The sequence below is a fragment of the Plectropomus leopardus genome, chromosome 24 (assembly GCF_026936395.1).
Source record: "Plectropomus leopardus strain MGB_pleo_1.0 chromosome 24, ASM2693639v1, whole genome shotgun sequence".
Lineage (NCBI taxonomy): Eukaryota > Metazoa > Chordata > Actinopteri > Perciformes > Serranidae > Plectropomus > Plectropomus leopardus.
Window position 1 is genome coordinate 5,832,423 of NC_142199.1, and position 15,552 is coordinate 5,847,974.

A 15,552-nucleotide genomic window follows, 5' to 3' on the forward strand; every position below is an offset into this window, starting at 1 on the left:
TGGAAAAGATCAATTCATTGTTAAGATCTGCTACTATCACTAAAAGGAATATATATATTAAATAAATTCCCTCTGAGAAACAGGTGTAAAGTGCAGTCACTTGTTCCTTTTTGCTGAGTTTTATTAATCCCCACCACAAAACCAAAATGGTTTCCCTTGGAAAATTTCCCTTCATGACTGCGACCTCATGATAAACTGAGGGAAACTGGGGCAGAAAGCTTTACTTTGAATAATCATGCAACAAAGTTTGTCTCCGACATACAAGTAAACACTGCAGCTGTAACGGATTAAAACTGTAATGAAATCACATATCGGAAGGGCCGAGTCAAACGTGTAAACACTGCAGCCGCAGTGACAGTAATGCAGTTACGGTTGAACTTGCAGTAGAATCCGCAAATAAGCTCCCTGACTGGGTTCACTGACACTGAACTACATTAAAACAGGTGAAACCAAATGAAGGCAAATGAGCATCACACATCCACCTTCATTCACCAAGAATACAAATACAGATACACACAAAGCACATCCTCTCTGCCTTCAATTATTCACCAGGACGGAGTGAGCAACTGCACACACACTCCTCCAACACACTGCTTCTATTGCACATTAATAATGGAGCCTCCAGAGTGTGTGTGTGTGTGTGTGTGTGTGTGTGTGTGTGTGTGTGTGTGTGTGTGCGCGCGCACGCGTGTGTGTGTAGCTTCTAATGCATTCTGTGCTAATGTCTTGTCATTATATTTTATTGATGTAATTTATACTCAAGCAATGTACGTCAGCTCAGAGAAAAATGACAATTACTACCAATAAACAAACATTCTACTACATGAAATATGCAGACAGTGACGCGCCCATTTTTCCTGTCATTTCATGAGAAGGAAAAGCTGCATTAGATTTTAAAAGGTATTCCGGCTCCATGCCTCCAATAACACAAGAATCCAGATAAAACTCTGCAGGATCTCCTTTTGATCTAATGGATTTCACGTTACCGCTCATGGGAATCCGGCGAACAGAGTCCGTCCACATTTCCGACTGAGAGCCTGAGGATACAGCTGATTTTATAGAGGCCAAGTTTCATGAGGACACAAAGTTTTAAAGATGAAACCTGGAGCACTCACTGTCAAACCACCTGGATGCAAGAAGTTTAGCTTTATTATGAAGGCATGTCGCACTAAAATGATCAGCATTTTCAGCTGAGATTACATATTGAAAGAGAAAGGGCAGATTTGTTGCGTGCCCATCTGCCCTGGTGAGATATTACAGAATTTAAAAAATGTCACATTTCAGCCTGTTTGTGATGTAAGAAATGTACAAATAATACTGATGGCTAATTTGTACACAAATGCCATTCTGGGCTTTTCTGGTAAGTGAAATAAGTGAAAATGGGTTTAAAATCAAATAATTTTGCTGCTGAAGTGTTACAAAACAGAATGAAAAAGGTCAAAATTACACAGCATGTCAACGCTGTTGCTTAAAGGTATAGTTTGGATTTTTGAAGGGGGGATGTATGAGGCACTTATCAATACTCAGTGAATTATAAACAGTAGATGGAGGTCAGCACAGTTTGGAAGCGCAGGCATGAGTACTGACACAGAAGCTAAAGGGGCTTTAGCATTGTCGCATGTTAACTCGACATCTCTAATCTTTTCAGTGACAGAAAACCGGCAAACCTGGGGAAGCAGTTTTGATCATGGCAGTAGGTTTATGAAGCCACCCATGTGAACATGTACAAAATTCATTGTGTTTAACTTCTGGCGGTTGCTGTCTGGCTTTCGCCGATGAAATCACGGGCAGAAGACAAGATAGAGGGGTGATAATGCTGGTATCTGATGGCGCGAGCAACTTAAAAGTAAAACAAGGAATAACATTTCCATTAAACTTCAGACGACTGGTAAATTGTCCAAAATTTGTAGAATTCTTTGATCATTTAAGTGATTTCTGTTGTCTTCCCACAGTATACAGTGACAAGCTCTTACTTCTGCCAGTGTTTACACCAACTATGAATCTCATACAACCCCACTTAAAAAAACCCAAACGATCTCATTAAAGAATGAAAAAAGTCTTGATAAATCATTAACAGCCCTATGTTCTGGATCTTAAAAATATATTGCTCCTATTCTGCAGCCCCCCAGCTGAGGTTTAAAGATAACAGGCTCAGTTAATGAACCAGCCTGTAGTGACAAAATGCCTAATCGAGTGCCAACGTTAGTGTGAGCTGCAGGCTTATCTCTTGATTCACACGTTAGACTACACCTACTGCACAAATACACTGGCTGGCACAGTAACAGGAAAAAGACAGAGTACGTGAGTCAAGCTCAGGAGACAAAGACTCCCTTATTTCACTGTGATAAGCACCGAAAACATTATAAGTCATTCATTTGGTTGGGTTGCTTTTAATGTGTTTCTCATCTCCTGCTCAGGATACTTATCCTTCTTCCGTCTCCACTTTCCCTTCGTTAGTATTCTGGGTCCAGTTCTCTGCTGGTTTCCATTTCACTCTTGTACACTGTATAATCTGACAAGTTCATCTTCAAAATCGAGGGAAACCGATTCCTTAAATTTTGGTTGTATTTACTTAATTTTGTGAAGTCAACTTAAAAATGACGAGTGACATCATCTTGTTTTTAAGTGCCAGCAACTTAATCAAACCAAGTTGGTGTGACTTAACTATACAGTTGTGTTTATTCAGCAGCATTTAGGAAATTGGTTGTGTTTGATACATAAAATCTGCGCAACAAAGAATGAAAAGTTTGTAAGATTATTTTCATTTTAACAAAATGCCATCCTGAGCATCTAAGACAAAACCAGTGTTTGTGGAAACAAATAAAATTATACAATCACTGAAAAATTAACTTTTTGTTTTACCTTAAAAAGTTAGTGTCCGGGCTGCTTCAAAATTTTAAATTATCTGAACAGAAGAAGACGAGTTCAGGTAATGTTGCAATGATTCAAAACAAATGAACTTTTATGACCAAATAAACTTTTTAATGAACTGAATTTTAATTTAGTTGTGCTTAAAATCTTACAAGTTCATTTAACCAGAAAAGTTTGTTTTGAATCATTACAAAACTTCCTCCACTTGTCTTCTCAAATTCAGTCAATTTAAAATTTTAAGGCAGCCTGGACAGCAACGTTTTAAAGCTGAAGCAGTTTCTTTTTAATCAAGCTTCAGCAAACTTGCAAAATAACTAAAACATTCCATAAAAATTGCATTTTATGCACATGCCTTGAGTTGTAATAAACAAAATAACACTGTAGGTGTTAACACTGTGCTTTATATTTGTATTTTGCTGGTTACAAACTATTTATCACATTTATATTCTTAAACATGTTAACAAAACAGGACTTGAAAAAGCTGTGGAGGTAAGTCCAACTAAGTTGGTTTACTTAAAAGCTTAAGTTGCTATAACTTACAGAACAACTTCATTCACTCATCAATTTTAAGTTTCAACAACTTCACAAAATTAAGTAAATGCAACTAAAAGTATACAAAACCATTAGATATAAATTAAACATAAATTAAAAGAAATAATTATATTTACTTATCTTTATCAATGCAATGGGTTTCCTAGATTTTGAAAAGATCAGTTTGTGAGTTTACAGTTTAAAAGCAACCAAACAGCCTGGAACAACAGAGTGTGAGTGCAGTATTACTGTTGTGTGGTCATGCGGCAGCTGTCAGCTGATGTGTTCTGCACTCCTGTTGTCTGAGCTGTAATATTAAAAGATGTTCCACAGTGATAAGATATTGCATTTGTGTGTGTGTGAAAGACTGAGGACAGAAAAAGATCATGAGGAGTCCTGCTGCTGCTTTGTGGGTTCTTACATTGGTTTGAGAAGACATCAATTTAGGATTTTGAAGGAAAAAAAAAACACATACACAGGTATGCAGATGACACCCCTCTCCCACAGACACCAGCTCCCAGCCCTCTGTCAAACCGTCCAGAGACACATCCTGAGGCACTGACACACTAACAACCACATACATTCTTGGCATTTTCCACAAGAGCCAATTAAAGCTCCCTGAACTGGCAGCTCTGGATGTTCGACAAGCCAGCTGAGACAGCGACTCACTGCAATCTTTCTTAATTATCATCACAAAAAAACTCCCCAAATTCTAAGCTGATAATGCAGCGGCTGGGTTTTCTAAAAAGGCGTGCAAATTGCCGAGGAGGGCATAGAACCAAACTCTGTCAGCTTGCGGCAGACATTAATTCAGAAATTTAAGACTACTCCCACCCGGAGATGACATACCAGAACACCGCAGAACCGATGTCATTAAAGCGGCTGCATGTGCAGCCTCTCACAGGAGCCTGCATTAGGAAGCCAGGGAGCTGCCGTAGACAAACACACGCCTCAGACTCACTTATAAGCAGGCACACACCCTTTCTCAAGCTCACGCAAAGATTCACAACACATACTTTAGATGGCTTTTCAGGGTGAATACTGGCTAATAACTGCAAAGAATGCACAGTTATGCATGTTTTTGACTGAGTACATGAGAGAATGCGAATGACATGGGTGACAGATAGAGGACTACCTATCACAAACATATCATAAAAGCAGATATTTTTAACAGCAGCAGCATTTGTGGGAGATCTGTCTGCATTAACCCTTTAAAACCTGGATCAATATCAGTTTCTTGTGTTACACTCAGATGACAGAAGTTTTTTAACCTGTGAAAACAGAGCAAATTGGTTTGATTTCTTTTGAAAAAATGGTTAAAAAAGGCAACGAGCAAGCTGCAAGATATAAGTAAAAAAATAACAAATAAATAAATAAAAAAGACAGAACCAGAGATCGTAGCCTTAGGTGTTTTTGAAAAAGATTAAGCCAATTTGCTCAGGTTTCAAAGGGAGGGTAAGTTTGGGGTTTTTTTCAACTTGGACCCTATTTTCCTGTGTTTTTGTGTCCAAGTGATTACTAGAAACACAATTCTTTGAAACTGGTCCAGTATTAAGGAGACTGCTGCTGCCAGCAACCGTGAAACCGACTGTGATGTAACAACTTGTGGCATCGTCAATGTACGTCCACTTAAAGTGTCTGTTTTTGCTACTGACAGGCTCAGATTATTATTCTAAGTGACGTAAATTGCAGATGCACAAATGCCCCAAGTAGTTACATTGCAGCCCGTTTCCCGGCTGCAGTTCACACACTCAACGGCGGACCAGTTTCAAAGATTGTTGTTACTTAGACAAAAAAATGTGAAATTAGAGTCCAGGTTCAAAACTACCAAACTTGCCGTTTAAATCAGCTCTCAGAAAAGCAGAGGCTCGGACACAGTGAAAGATGAAGACAGGAAGGGAGCAAAAGCTGCAGCGTTTCTGTCTTTGGGGAAGGATCATTGGTCTGTAGGTGTGGTGTGCTTAGACAGGAAGCTGGCTTCTATCCCACTTCCTGTGTACCTCCAGGAAGCAGAGATAAGACTAAAGGTAAATGGAGCAGATTGAGCCATCCTCTTGCAACCAAAACTAGTCATGGATTGATTAAAAAGTCCCGAAATTATGCCTGTACTCACCGATATCTGGAAAACTTCCTGTGTGTCATCAAGCATCTGAACCCTGATGGAGACTAGTCGCCCTGGAGGCTGGACAGGAGGACGCAGACCTGGCTCCAGGGTGGACACCCCGAAACTTTCCGGGGCGCCAAGCCTCTGTCCGGCTGTAGACGGCCTGTCAGCTGGTTCGACCATGGTGGCAGACGCTACAGTGAGGGGCTCTCGAGCTGTTCACGTCTGGAGGACAAAGGAAAGAAGAGTTTTACTGAAAAAATTTGGGGTGCAGTTTGCATCTTTTTATATGCTTCAAGAAGGCAAAGCCAACATACTGTTCAGTATGTGATTTGGGGGTAATTTGGGCTTCTAAAATACATAGCAGGCTGTCTTATGCCAAAAGGATCAGGCATTTCCTCTCACATCCAAGCTTCTACATCGGCCATCGTCCTAAATAGCATCACATCCTGTGTGTTTGTAAGTTTATATGCTTGTATTCCTGTAATCTTGTCAAATGTATTTTGCCTTTGAAGAAAAATAAAACCAGGCCAAATAAGATGCTTCTTTTAAAAAATGAAGGCTAAAAGTTGCATTCTGGTCTCTTAACCGTCTGAAACCAGAGCAAATTGGCTTTATTGAAAGAAAAAAAAAAAACATGGGAAGAAGGAAAAGAGTAACTTAACAAAAGATGATCCAAAAAATATTAAAAAAAAAACAAAAACAAACTAACAAACAAACTAATAGAAAAAGAGAAAAATATTGAAACAAATCCATTAAAAAACAAGTAAATGACCCAGAAAAGGTGCAAAATTAAATTTAAACCTAAATTTATAATAATTCTTTAATAAATTTTCTAATATGTAGTTAAGATAATTTTAGAAATATTTTATCTCCCTAGCTTTTTAAAAATATTTTTCTAAATCTACTAATATCTTGCAATTCATGGAATATTTCTTACCAAAATGCTCATTGCCTTTGTTTGCACGTTTTTGAAAGAAACTGCACCAATTTGCTCAGGGTTCGATGTTTTAAATACTTGTGAAAGGTGTCCGAAGGCAGCACGATAAAAGTGATTCTGCCCCAAGTTTCAAAGAGTTAAATTAGGAAAAATACAACATTTGTCTCTTATTTCAAAGGGATTAAGAAGTCATGATGAAGAAAAAGTTGCTTTGAGGGAAACTTTGTGCTTAAGTAGCTCAAGAAATGTGCAAAAAATCCTGCCGCATTTATTCAGTCTAAATTAAGTTTGCCTTGCACTTTGTCAAAACCACAAGACATCTAGTCAGTGATTTTTTTTATTAGTTTGGATGATTAAACAACTTAAATGACAGCTTAAGTTAGAGTTTGGCCAGTGCACAAAGAAGCAGACAGACATGTCTCACACCTCGCTAGACACACACTTATTCCAGCTGCCGCACATGCAGGTGGGATTTCCTACGAAGCAAACACAGAGCGCTGTTTAAGGCCAGTTCAGACATGAATCAAAGCTTTACGCACAAGTAGGGCAGATGAGATACGGTCTGAGAACACACAAAGACGACCCCCCCTTTCAGGCACACAAACTTTTCAGCGCCCCCCCTTCTCCATCCCACACTTGATAAACCTCAACCTCAGACAATAAATATGCTCTCAGACGGTTGGTGACATCATGGCTGAGGAATGTTTTAGAAGACAGTCAGGGGGCGATGCACGGCTGAACTGCCCCAGCGTACAAACACAGTGGTTATCTGAGGGCATGGTAAGGTGAAATTGCCATTTTGTCCTTAGTTCAGTCTCATTTGGGCACCATTTCTAGTCAATCATTAAATCAATATGTCATTAGGGACCTATTGGACTTCATGGTGATTAACAGGTCGTTAGATCCTTCTTTAGTCACAGGTTAAAATCCTTTGTCCTCTCCTGAGCAGCATTTAAGGTCCATATATCAAGACCAAATACAGTATGTCATCAGGTTTGATGGGGCTGTCTGATTTCAGAGTCTCCTCCAAATGCCCCTGAGAAACACAGCCTTCTTTTGCCCAAATGTGGAGAAAAAAGCTGGTGTATAATTTGCGGTCTTTTGAAGACTATCCTTACAATCCACAGTGCCGGTCACTTTTCTCTGTGACGCTATGATGGAGCTTCTGTGCATCGTCTATTTTGGGGAGAGGATGCAGGCCAAGGGAGTGGAGCAGACACAGTAAATCGAATAAAGACAATTCATCTGTAAATAATGATAATATGTATGGATTTTAGACTGGAAACATAACATAATTTTGGTCAGGACGCACCAATTTTTAAATTCTAGGCTGATGCCAACATAGATGTTTAAAATGACTATTTAGTTGATAGCTGATAGTTTTTGTATAGTATGTGTCTCCTTTTTTAAATCATTCTATGTCCCCTCTCAAAATTTGGATGTTTTTACAGGTACATGAACACAGCACAATAGACAACAACAAATAAACAGTAAAGTTTCCCTTTCCATGGGCTTTCCTTTCTGCTGCTCTGTTAGTGCCAAGCTCTGTGTCCCAAAAGTATGCTGCAATGAATACCCAAAGGTATAAATATGCAAATTGTGCTCCTTATGAGCTGTTTAGCTCCAGAATTATTAAATTAATTTGTAGCAGCAGATGTTTTGATCCTGGCAGACTGCCACAAATAAATGGATGTGTGGGAAACCCTGAATAAGGCAAATGTTGGCAGATTTTTGTCAGATGAATTAGTGCAACCCAACATTTTCAATTCAATTCATTCTTTCATTCCAGACTCAGGGTCCATATAAAAAACACAAAACTTCACATACAATAGAGACATACACAAACACACTATAAAATCATGGTGTACAAATAAACCAATCAATATATATTAATGTCTTACAAAGAATGGACTTCACCAGTGTCTCCACAGCTGGGACTGGTGATGTGTAGTGCTATACTTTACGTCGGATAGAACTAAAATTATTTCATTAGTAAGCTTTGTTCGAAACCGTCCCCCTTCATTCACTCACTCACTGTTCACTGAGTGTGTATTAAAAAGTGCACTATATAGGGAATAACCAAATGAGATTTCGGACACTACAGTAGAATTTTTTTCCCCCCGGAAATACACCACCGCAGTGCATTGTGGTAGACGGGAGTTAAATGTAGTGTACATCTTATGTACACTCAAATTTGCTTTGCATTGTGGGCATTTTATAGTGCACTGTATAGTGAATGAAATTAATAGCAGAGAATTTGGACACCACTACAAAATGGCGAACACACTATATAGTGCACTATATCCATGATAGGGGACGGATTCGGACACAGCTTTAGAGTCATAAAGTCGGCAGATAAATTTATACAGGAGCTTGGAGGGTATTGACTTCTGCGGCTACAAACATTTCATTTGCACTACATAACCTGGGACTTTAGAGAAATATTCTTAAGGCATTATTATAAGCTGCCTGCAACTTCTTTAAGCTTGCTTTTTGTACCTGCCCACAAGCCAGCACTATGGAGCGGTGGACAATATGCTCTGAACAGAGACATCTTCACTTCATTTGCAAACAAACTAAATTTAGGTGAGAAAGTGTTAGCTTGAGCCTTCATCAACTCATCATCTGATATTCATAGTCCATTATTTTCTAGATTAATTGAGAAAATAACCAGCAGATTAACTGATGATGAAAATAATTATTAGCTGCAATCTTAAAGCAGAGCCTTCAGTCCTCCAAAGGCCCAATAGTCTAAATAAAAAGGCCCCGGATATGGCACACAACCAGTGAATGTCTACAAGCTCCAGGGGAACTGCTCTGTAGCTGACCTCTGACCTCTTACCATAAAATACACTGTATATTCCTCATGGAAAGATAATGATTATGACAAAAATACATGATGATAAAGAAAGTTCCCCATTGTTATTTCACACCTAATCTAGCCTTGAATCTCAAATGAGAGAACAAAACTGTCTTTTGCTAATCCCTCCACCTGCACACACGAACAAGAACCTCACCTCTTCACCTCAGTAACAAAAGCTGAAACTGGAAACTGGAGCCCAGCCAAGGAAGTGACCCGACAATAAAGGGACCTGACATTCAGGTTACTTATTACACCTGTGGGAAAATTCCATTGTTCTGGTGTGCTACTTCCCCACTGCGCCAAAATGAACGCTCTGCTGGGTTGTTTATCAGAAGTTCAGTATCAGGAAGTTTGGGAGAGTATCTGAGAGTCTTGCTTGACAAAAAAATTCAAAGAAGTGCTTGAATAATGTGTTTTTTAAAGCCTACTGTCACTTACCCTTCAAATCAAAACAAGTGTCAGCTCAGAGCCAGCTTTAGAGCTCTACCTTACCATTCACTAACAAACAGGTGCCAATTACTTGACAAACATCAGTGGATCATAATCTGCAGGGTCAGTTTGTCACCTGCATGCATGTCCTCTCTCAGCACTCAACAGGGTAGATTTCAGGGTTTTAAAACCACAAACACAACATAGCAACCACAGAAAGAAAGCACTGTTCTACAGTTAAGGTGTCCAAAATTCTCATCCCTGAATCTGCAATGGCACCAAGACACTAAACTTCCACAGCTCCACATTTTTTAAAAAACTGGATCTACATCTGTTTTCTTGTGCTGCATCCAGATGCCTTTTACTGTTATACAACCCTTTGAAAACTGAACATATTGGTTTGATTTCTTTGATAACACAGGCAAAATAGCAATGACCAACTTGGCAAAAAATGTCCCACAAATTGCAAGAAATTGAATTTAAAAAAGAAGAGAGGTTATTCGAAAATAATCCAAAATATAGGGAAAAATGACCACAAAAAAACAAATATGAAATAAATATATTTTTATTTTTAGCACATTTTCTAGGTAATTTTCTTGTTTGTTTTTGCATTCTTTTTTCCCCTTTTTGTCTTATTTTCAGATATTTTTTAAAAATATTTTTTTACTTATTTTTGGATCATGCCTTGTTAAGTAGCCCATTGCCTTCTCTGTTTTTATAAAAGAAAAAAAGAACAATTTTGCTCAGATTTCAAAGAGTTAAATGAGTTTTCACTCATGTAAACACTCATAAATAGGCTGGATTGATTTAGGAAATTGAGAATAACACACTACTTGTGAATTTAGTGTTATCTCCTTGTTTCACAACTAACAAGTGGAAATTTGGAAGCCCAAGTTTCATCATCTCCTCAGTCGGGCTGGGGGATTATACATGCAGTTGGCTGTGAGGAATACAGAGCGAGCTGGTCACACAGGCACAAAGGAAGCCACTGTGGGAGCTTCCAGCAGAGGGGCTTTAAAACTCGCAGGGGCCGAGGCCTCTCGAGCAGCCTTTGAACTGGTGTTAGCTGAAAGTTTCCCAAGAGTTTGTGAGGGGGAGGCCAAATTCTGGGAGTCGGATGTGAGTGTGTGTGCACGAGTGTATCCACAGAGCTGGCTTTATGGACAAATCTGGTTTTAATCCGACTATTTCATAATAAATGAAGATGGCCCATCTTAAAGTAAGGATGAGCTATTACATAATCTGGGTTTGAAGATTTATGAGAGGTTGCACAATCTGCATCATTTGCTCGCTATAAAACTGGTCTGACAATCAACCCTTTGATAAGTGGATTTTCAAAGCAACATGAGATAAAACAGCTGATTATCTTAAGAAGGAAAAGACAAGACATGCCAAGAATACAGAAACTGCGCCATAAAAGTGGATCAGAGGTCATAACTAAAGAGAAGTGATGGACATGCAGCCTGTGATCGCTGCGCTAACTTCACTGTTTGTAGCAGTGTTTCCATTAGAGATTTAGCACTTTTCATTTAAATGTTTGGTTAATCATTTTAGCTACTTCTATGTTGTGCAAGGCTGTTTAGTCTATAAAATGTTTGAAAATAGTGAAAAAATGCCAGTTACAAATTGCTACAGCCCAAAATGATGTCTTTTAATGTCATGTTTTGTCACTCCAACAGTCTTAAGTCTAAAGATATTCAATTTAATGCTTGTTTCATAGACAAAAATTCACATTTGAGAAGCTGGAACAACTGACTTTTTGATATTTGGTAAAAAGCAAAAGAGTTGAATATCAAAACTTGTTTATTTTCTATCGTGTTACACTGTTAAAGCTTTGTGAAAACTGCAGATTATGTTTATTTTATATACATTTATCACAATAAGATGTAATACCAAGTTCACTTACAAGGAATGCGCTTTAGTTTTTGGTGCATATATAAAACATTCAATAAGCATATTAAGAGGAATAAAAGTAAGTACTGCAACACTCCAGAACATGAACGTAACATGAACATAAACTGATGCAGAAATGCACAAATGGTATGTAAGATTTTGACAAAATGGAGGAAATTCAGTTTTTGATGCTCAAAGTTTTCTGGCAGAGGACCCCCAAACAATGTGTCCTCCACAATGTTGAAACAAAACCTACTCAGTTGGCTTTGGAAAACACTGATTGACATTTTTCACCATTTTCTGACATATTATAGACCACAACACTAATCGCTTACCCGAGAAAACAATCATCAAATGATTCGACAATGATTTTAATCATGAGTTACAGCTCTAAAGAACATCACGTGGAAAAACAATGGCTTTCCATTCAAAAATGACAAGAGTGCTATTTGGTAAATATTCGGAATGCAAGGTCAACAGCTACTCCTGCCTGGTTATGGCTTAAACAAGGTCCTGCATTCACTGAGGAACGATGTGTGCTTGCGTTTTGGAGATTTACAGTGCAGTATGTGGTCAAGAATGAATCTCCATGCTCAGACAAAAAATAACTAAAGCTGAAAAATGCAGATAATAGTTTGGAGCTCTGTGCAATACAATAACATGCAAAACTCCTCACCATAAAGGACCATGAAGGGAGGACATCTATCAACTGCTTGTGTTACTTGTTGCCATTTCAGCATTCAATAAACAGCTGTATCTGTCTGAGAAATGATACCCTGAAGCATCAACTACAGCCTGACAAGCACAGGTGAGGGTGAGATCAAGCCCAAGATAACACACGGCCATCGACAGATCAATGGGCTGCGCTTGATACCACATTTTATCAAGGTGACACTCTGCACCCGCAGAGCCATTAAGCTGCTCTACTGCTCTCAGGAGGGTTTCTATTGTGTTGTTGTGTGCGTGTGTGAAGGAAAGGGGGTGTGACACCAATTCTCCTGGTGTTATGGGTGTGATATTGATTTTAAAAGTGAACTGGCAACAGGGCAGCGTAGTGATAACGCACAACACACTTCGACCACATTGAAGGTCCAGTGTGCAGGATTTGGGGGGATACATTAACAGAAATAGAATATAATAACTACATTTTTTAGCATATAAAAAATAAGAATAATTGTGTTTTCTTTACCTTACAATGTGCCAATTATACATAGAAAGCTAGTCCTCATCTATGGAGATGACAATGCCACCATATTTGTACAGTAGCCCAGAACAACCAAACCAAACACAAGCCCTTCTTACACAAGGATCATGCAAAAGAGCCACAACTTTGTCCCTCCTTTATTCCTCCTTTGCATTTTCATGCAGAACTAAACAACAGTGGCATCATGCCACTCCTCTGTGTGATTTTAGACAGTATGACAGCATTGAGGAACAAAAAGAATCATGACAGGCATGACATTTAACACAACAGCATCAGCCTCTCATGTGACATCTTAATTACATGTCTGCAGCACTTGATAGACAACAACAATGACATGACATGTCAATAATAATCATTTACTGTCCCTGTCATATGACAGCTGTACTCATCCTCTGCTCAGAGGGTAAGGGGTTCCTGAACTTCATTGTGACATTTATGGCTGCTGGTCTTCTGTTCTTAAAATCTTACATGGTGAATCACACACACAACACGTCGTCAAAATCAAACAATCAATGCTGAAGGAATTATAACCGGGAGAAGTTTCAGCTGGTTGCAATCTGCAATCCTCACCACTAGTTGCCACTAAATCCCCCCGAAACTGGACTTTAAACACAAAGCTGACCCTGTGCTGTGACCTCACTCCAACAGCAGGGTGCACAAAAAGGACATGCCCCTCTAGAGAGCAATAAATTAAAGGGATCTGTTTGTCATCTAATAATTTCTAAACACGTTATTAGTCGGTGAAGATTTGCCTATAAAGACACCAAGAAGGATGCAGGAGTGACAACACGCCTCTCTATATAAAGCAGAGAGCACAAGCCCCAGGATGTAGGTTAGCAGAGTAATCCTTTAAGGCCAGAGTAAAGATGTCAGTAGGCTAAAAGGCAACCTGATCACACCCAGGGGACTGCGTTAGTGTGTGTGTGTGTGTATATATATATATATATAATATATATGTGTGTGTGTGTGTGTGTGTATGTGTGCGCGCGAGAGAGAGCTTAATGTTAATGTGCATGTGATGACAATGAAGCTTAGCCTATTGTAACAAGTCTATTGTAAGGTTTGGTGAATGGAAAGCTGGAAAATGCACATTATAAAACACCCAAAGCACATGTCAGTTAAAAATCCACAAAATGTGAACTTTGTTGCATATGTTGCAATGCGTGTGAATGTTTAAATCGCTCACTGGAGACCCTTGTCTGTCATTAATTAAGCTTACAGTAAGAGAAGCTCTGCTGGACCTCATAAAGCTCAGCCGATTAGGAAAACGAACAGGCTGGCTGCAATCGAGGCGAGATTATACTTAAAGATATCATCAAACATCACGCACTCCTGAAGCTAGAGTCGTCAAACCGGAAACGTACATTGCAACAAATGTGGCCAAATGGAAACGCAAGTGAGTGTGAGAGAAGCTACGTGTAACCTCGCTTCATAATCCGGATAGCATGATTTCCTTACCCCCTCTCTTCAGGATCCACAGATTGTCGTTTTATTTCAGACGGTAAATCCGGCACGGTGCAGTAAGTTTGGATCAATAAGTCCTCTCCTCAAAGCCGAACCGCTCCCTCTCAGGTGGGACGTGGTTTCTGTGCTTTAGCCATTGAGACAAATGTGGGAACCGAGCATTGAGCTTTCTGCTGGAACAATAAAGAGCTCCACACACACACACCGCCTCCAGCACAAGAGCCCCGGCGCTCCGGTGTCAGCCAGGCGGGGAGAGAGTGCAGCCAGAGCGGATAAACAGCGCCACCGCCCGGGGGAAGGGACAACGGCAGTGTGGAGGCAGAGCTGCTGCTTCTTCGTCTTCTTCTTCTTCCTCTGCTTGTTGTTGTTGCTTTTTTTCTTCTTCGTCAGTAAAAAAGCAATAGCGGGTTACTTGTTTTGGGGTTTTTTTTTGCACCGTATAAGGTCAGTAAAATGTGTTGAGACTGACAGACTGAAAGTGCAATAGGCTATAGCCTACCCATTTTTTTTCTGTTGCTGTAATTGTTAGTTTTCTTGTTTGTTTGTTTGTTTTTTTTCTTATTTTCAGGGTTTTTTTTGTTGTACTTACTTAAAAACTATTTTCTTGCTATTTTGAAGGTAATCTCTTCATACATTGCCTCATTGCCAGAAATAAAGCCAATTTTCCCAGGTTTCTAAGGGTTAAGATTACATTTTCAGTACAGGGCATTTACAGTATACCTATTTTATAGTAATTTTTTATTTATAATGAGTTTATAGAGTGTTTTTATATTGCAGAATTACTACTTTTACTAACGTTAAGTATCCGACTACTTCTTTTATTTTCCTGGTGTAATCAGCTGTTGTATGTAATATATGCCATAATTATCTATGGGATCAATAAAGTATTGCTGATTCAGATTGTAATATATGAACCAACTATAGGTTGTAGCCTATGTAGGCCTACATAGTTAGAATTGTATAGTGGGATATTAAAATGGATAGGCTACATTGTTTTCCAACATTTCCAAACAAATTCTCGTACTTCATCTACACACGGACGTTATATTTAGCAAAGGAGAGCTCCTACCTTGCGTCCCCTAGCGGTATCTTTCCGTTGTCATCTGAAAAAAGTGTTCCTGGCCCGTACGGGGATCGAACCCGCGACCTTGGCGTTATTAGCACCACGCTCTAACCAACTGAGCTAACCGGCCATGCTAACGTCAGAAAATATATACATTTATATACGTTGAGACTACCATGCTAACATGTTT

At 39.1% G+C, this 15,552-nt stretch overlaps 1 protein-coding gene and 1 non-coding gene across 2 annotated transcripts in view; both read right to left on the minus strand.

Moving 5' to 3' along the window:
- Positions 1–14,535, minus strand: part of LOC121962944 (FERM, ARHGEF and pleckstrin domain-containing protein 1-like) — a 71,122-nt gene extending 56,587 nt beyond the window's left edge. Inside the window, exons 1-2 of the mRNA XM_042513283.2 lie at positions 14,294–14,535; positions 5,516–5,731 (exon numbers count right to left, since the gene is read on the minus strand). Coding sequence (XP_042369217.2) covers positions 5,516–5,689 — 174 coding nt within the window. The 5' untranslated portion in view covers positions 5,690–5,731; positions 14,294–14,535. The remainder of the gene's footprint in view (positions 1–5,515; positions 5,732–14,293) is intronic.
- Positions 14,536–15,418: 883 nt separating this feature from the next.
- trnai-aau (transfer RNA isoleucine (anticodon AAU)) lies at positions 15,419–15,492 on the minus strand. The gene has a single exon. It is a non-coding gene; the product is annotated as a tRNA-Ile (tRNA).
- Positions 15,493–15,552: the final 60 nt, after the last annotated feature.